Source organism: Anastrepha ludens, chromosome 4 (genome assembly GCF_028408465.1).
Source record: "Anastrepha ludens isolate Willacy chromosome 4, idAnaLude1.1, whole genome shotgun sequence".
Taxonomy (NCBI): Eukaryota; Metazoa; Arthropoda; class Insecta; order Diptera; family Tephritidae; genus Anastrepha; species Anastrepha ludens.
This window is the reverse complement of record NC_071500.1, coordinates 100,966,243-100,971,214: the sequence shown is the minus strand read 5'-3', so window position 1 is coordinate 100,971,214 and position 4,972 is coordinate 100,966,243. Positions and strand designations below refer to the sequence as shown.

At 36.2% G+C, this 4,972-nt stretch overlaps 1 protein-coding gene across 1 annotated transcript; it reads left to right on the top strand.

Moving 5' to 3' along the window:
* Positions 1-564: 564 nt before the first annotated feature.
* On the top strand, positions 565-3,730 carry LOC128860375 (farnesol dehydrogenase-like). The gene is made up of 2 exons (XM_054097863.1): positions 565-1,229; positions 3,396-3,730. The coding sequence occupies exons 1-2, from the start codon at positions 654-656 to the stop codon at positions 3,564-3,566; spliced, it is 747 nt and encodes a 248-aa protein (XP_053953838.1). The 5' UTR covers positions 565-653; the 3' UTR covers positions 3,567-3,730.
* The last annotated feature ends 1,242 nt before the right edge of the window (positions 3,731-4,972 follow it).

Genomic DNA, 4,972 nt, shown 5'->3' with positions numbered 1-4,972 from the left:
AGATCATTCTAACAGGGAAATTCGGCAACTTCCATTAAAAGAGGAAACCGAGACGAGGAGGCTTAAGCGCAAACGACCAACTGACCTGCAGATTTAAATGGTGTCACAATTTTATGAATAAGAATTTATAATTAAATAACGAGTTAATATTTTTTAATAAAGGTATAGGTATAGTAGTATTGGCTTCTAAATACTGTTGGAACCCAAAAAGAAAGATAAATTGTAAATATTTTAAGTTGAAATAGAAACAATAAAAACAATTTTTTGACTTATACTCATTTATATGAGCTATATTTTGTCTGCATGTGTATGCATTATGGTGTTAACGCGTGTGGGAAGAAAAAATCTAGCCATGCATATAATCTATTCCAGCAATTTTACTCGATATTTCCGTTCGTTATTTCATTCAAAATTTGAGTTAATTTATTTTAATTGTAGCATTATTTCTGGCGTACCCTAATGCACTGACATGTGTAGGTGTATATATTATATACATTTTTGTTATGTAAATTCTACCCCGCGTGTAACAGTATACGCGTATATAAGGCATAAAAAATAACAATCAGTGATTAGAAACAGCCGGCCAGTATTCGATTGCATTCTGAGTAGAAAAGTTATTTATTCAATCGGGCACAATTTTGATAATATTTAATATGGAGCGTTGGAATAAATGTACAGCTGTCGTCACCGGTGCCAGCTCAGGTATTGGTAAAGCCATTGTTAAGGATTTGTTGAAGGCAAATATGAAAGTGGCTGGATTGGCCAGACGAAAAGAACTCATGGAAGAGTGGCGAGCAACATTAACAGAAGAAGAGAAGAATAACTTTCATCCCGTCGCTTGTAATGTCGCCTCACAGGAATCGGTTAAGAAAGCTTTCGCTTGGGTTATCAACAATTTAAGTGGTGTGGATGTATTGGTGAATTGTGCTGGCATTTATATTGCTGGACAAGCGACCATTATGGAACCAGGCGAAATGCAAGATGTATTGCAAACCAATTTGTTCGGTGTGATCTACTGTACCCAACAAGCCTTTCAATCAATGAAAGATCGCAGTGTTGATGGCCATGTGGTGAACATTAACAGTGTCCTCGGGCATTATCTGCCAAATAATAATGCACAAACAACACCCAACTCGAATGTCTATGCGCCAAGCAAACATGCGCTAACCGCCCTTACTGAGGTCTATCGTCAGGAGTTCAGGGGTCTGGGCACAAGGGTAAAAATCACTGTAAGTAGATAATGAAGCGGTATTTTTTTTTATATGTACACATACACTTACATAGCTGCCGATAAAATGTTAGTACTCGCGGTATACCCGGGTTAAATGTAAATAATTTTCTTTGCTTTGTGGGATTTTGGTTTATTTGTTTTTTTGGAATTTAATATTGAAGATTGTTTTTTATGTAGGAACATTTTTTTTTATATATAAGACAATTTTTATACTCCGGAAATTTTATTTGTAGCCGTTTTGTTGCATTGCCGTTATTAGCAAATACCGCATCATAGCGCCTTTATATTATATTAACTACTACTGATAATATAGCGCACCAAGCGGCAAGTCTCTACATTTTTTAACCCTACATCATTAAATCCTTCGTCTTATAGACTATAAAATAAAAACAAGTATATTTTTATATTTCCTTTTGTTATTTTAAAAATATGAGTGTAAAGTAAGAGAAATTTTATATTATTTCTATTTAATTAAATATTTACGAAAGATGGTAATATATCGAATTCGTTAAACTGCAGGCGTGCGTAGTTTATGAGACGAATGTTTAGTGGTTAAGGGTTAAAAGGCCATGTGTACGCTAATAACTATGCTCCGATTGGCACAGAGACTTTTATATTATGAAGCTTATCTCTCCCGAAAGGTTCTTGTTCACCTAAATTGAATAAAAGAAGAGTGTCTATAAGCAAAAATGTTTGAAAATTCATAAAATTATTTTCAGACTGCAACAAATCAAAAATGATCCAACCGTTTAAAGTACTGTTTTTTTGCTGTAAAACTGTGAAGCGTTTACTATCACAATGTATTAGCATTACAGCGGTTAACAAGTTGAGGGGCCGGTTTTCAGCTGACATTTTGTGGTTGGAACAAAATAAATTTTATAGTGAAATATTTTTGTTTGGTATATTTGTGACTCGTTGAAACTCATTATTACAACAAAAAAAACTTCTTTCTAAACTATTGATAATTTGCAATGTTTCTTGTGCTAATCGAATATTATTATTCGCCTGCTGTTGCTTGTAAACAAATAAATCGTCAACAAGTAATTAGAAAAGCAACACTGAGTCTTCAACTCGTTGGAGAAAATAGAAATGAATCTAATTATTTTGTCGCCGTAAAAATAACCGACGGCAAGAAATCCGTTCCCGTCGCAATTCTATGCAATTTCATCCTATTAAATGTGTTCTAATTTTGACCGCGGGTACTTGTCAACCCATTACCTGCTGTCAGCTGCATTTCTGTTCAAGCCGTTAATCAAATTTATCAGTTATGTCTCTTTCACACTCAAATTTTCAGAACTAAAGCACAATTTTTTTGCAAAAAATTGCTATTTGTGTGTATTCTCGCAGTGTGTCAAATTCAATTAAGCAGGTATACATAAGTAGACAAAGCTGAGATACAAAATATTATATATGCTCTCTAATTTCTATATCTGTCGCACTGTTGTTATTGTGTTGCTCACTACTCATACGCATATATAATATGTACATATGTACATACTTTGCTTTAACGGCAGGGCAGCTCAAGCGAGCACAAGCAACTACTTGTCACCCTCTCTACAATAAGTTATGATTTGGGGCAATAAAGGTCGCCCTGTATGAAAATGATTTTAAAACTTCATGCACTAGGCAATTTCACCACATAAAAACTCAATTGTAGCCAATTAAAAACAATTTGCAAATCATTAGTTGTTTTTGTGAGCGGATTTTCTACTCCGAGTTTGTTAGAAGAGCGCTTTGACAGTGTACGAGTACTTTGCTTTGTAAAGCTACGAAATGAGTAGGTACTTTGTTGATTATGCCGCAGAAAGGCTTCAAGCTCTGGCACAGATGCAGAGTGGACTGTCTTGGAATATTTCGCACACTGTCCCGCACTATAAAAGTTTCAGTTGCTTTGAAAGATCCAAACTAATGATATTTCCTTAAGTGCACCTTTTAGCTATATAGGCGGCAGATTTAGCTATGGTTAGATTAGGTTGGACGCAGGCAAACCGCAACAGAATAGAGTTGGAGATCCTTTGTGATATTACAGTTCGTTTAACTATTTCCCCGCTTGCTCGTTTTACAAAACCATTTCTAACAAGATATAGGTCCCGCAACATATTTTTACCTGAAAATTGTAAAATTGAACGTTTTTGTATGAAATTAAAATTCTGTTTCATTGCAGAGTGTAAGTCCTGGTTTGACTGATACGGAGATTATATCTGATGCCGCAAGGGCTGCAAAGAAGCCACTTCTACAGCCGGAAGATGTTTCAAGCTGTGTAGTCTTTGCACTTTCTACGCCAGCGCGTATGCAAGTGCATGAGATTATTGTGAGGCCAATGATGGGCGAGTAAAGTGTAAAATAAGAAGAAGCATGCCACCTGAAAGTTCTTTACTTACGAACTTCAGATAGATGTTGTATCTAAGTTTGAATAACTATCATATTTGCATTACAATGGATTTTTAATGTATTTAATAATGTAAAGAGAAATATAAAATTTGATATGATGTAAATATTGACGGTTGTAACATCAGTTTCTTTTCGAAAGATAACTTGAACTTGGGCTCTGACCTGCGGGTAGATATATGTCAGTTAGCTCAATACCACTGAGGTTTGTGCAAAGGCTTGCAGGGTTGCGTTAATAGTGGAAAACTTCTATTTCCAATTCACCATTTATGTCAATAAATCACTATTACGCACTAGTTTGGAGAGACTATCGCGGTTTCTTCGCTTATAAAGTATAAATGATTTAACCAACTCAGAAGGCAAACAAACACCCGATTTGTTATCGTTACTGAGTTTGGGTCATGCAGCACCCTCAATGAAACGTCCAATTCGTCCGCAGTTTTTTTTTTTTTGTACGAGTATTTGTGTCCATACTGGTTGAGGGACATCTTTTCAAACAAAAAAAGAAAAATGAAAATGATAAAGCTGGCGGGAAGGAAGGAAATTCAGACGAAGAAAAAAAGAAGAAAGACAACAAAGCTCCTGTGCCCAGTCAAGTGAAGTCTCTTCCTAATACGAGTAAACTACAAATACACGCCGCGAATTCATCATCTCAACAGTGAAAAAAGAGCGAGACACAGCGAGCATTCGAGAGAATTAGGATGCGGTTCGGGCTGCGCTGGTGGCAAGCATCAAAGAAGATGGAATAATGAACTGAATTATAGAGCTCGTAACAAGAATACTGTAAAACAGAGTTAGCTTCAACGTATTTTGATCGTCCGAAGTAAGGAAACTTTAAAAGACAGTGAAAGGACAGGCTTAAGGCGTTCTAGCCAAACCTTAGGAGAATTAGGTAATTCTGTCTAGAAAGGAAAACAGAACTATCGTAGGTATACTGACAGGCCACAATTTGTTAGCGGCACACGCATAGAAGATGGGAATTGTAAACAAAGATAGCTGCAAATTTTGCAATGAACTAGAAGATAGGGAAACTCTTGAACAATTTCTTCAATGAAATGCTTAGAAGCTCTACAATATGAGAGGTTAGAATGTCTCTCGGAGTTAGAATATCAGTGCTTACTCAGATTCGCAAACGACGCAGGCTTATTACAAGAAGCCTGCTACAAGGAAACGTAAGGATCAAACTTTATCTGGTACCACTAAGGACCAATAGGTCTATGTGATGACTTTCAGCCAGTCAGGACAACCTAACCTAACCTTAGGAAAATTACTGGCGCAACTTCGCTAAGAGAAGTAAAACACGTTTCGAATTATTGGTCTTGACCTAGTCTTGGAGCTATTCGTCCATTGCGT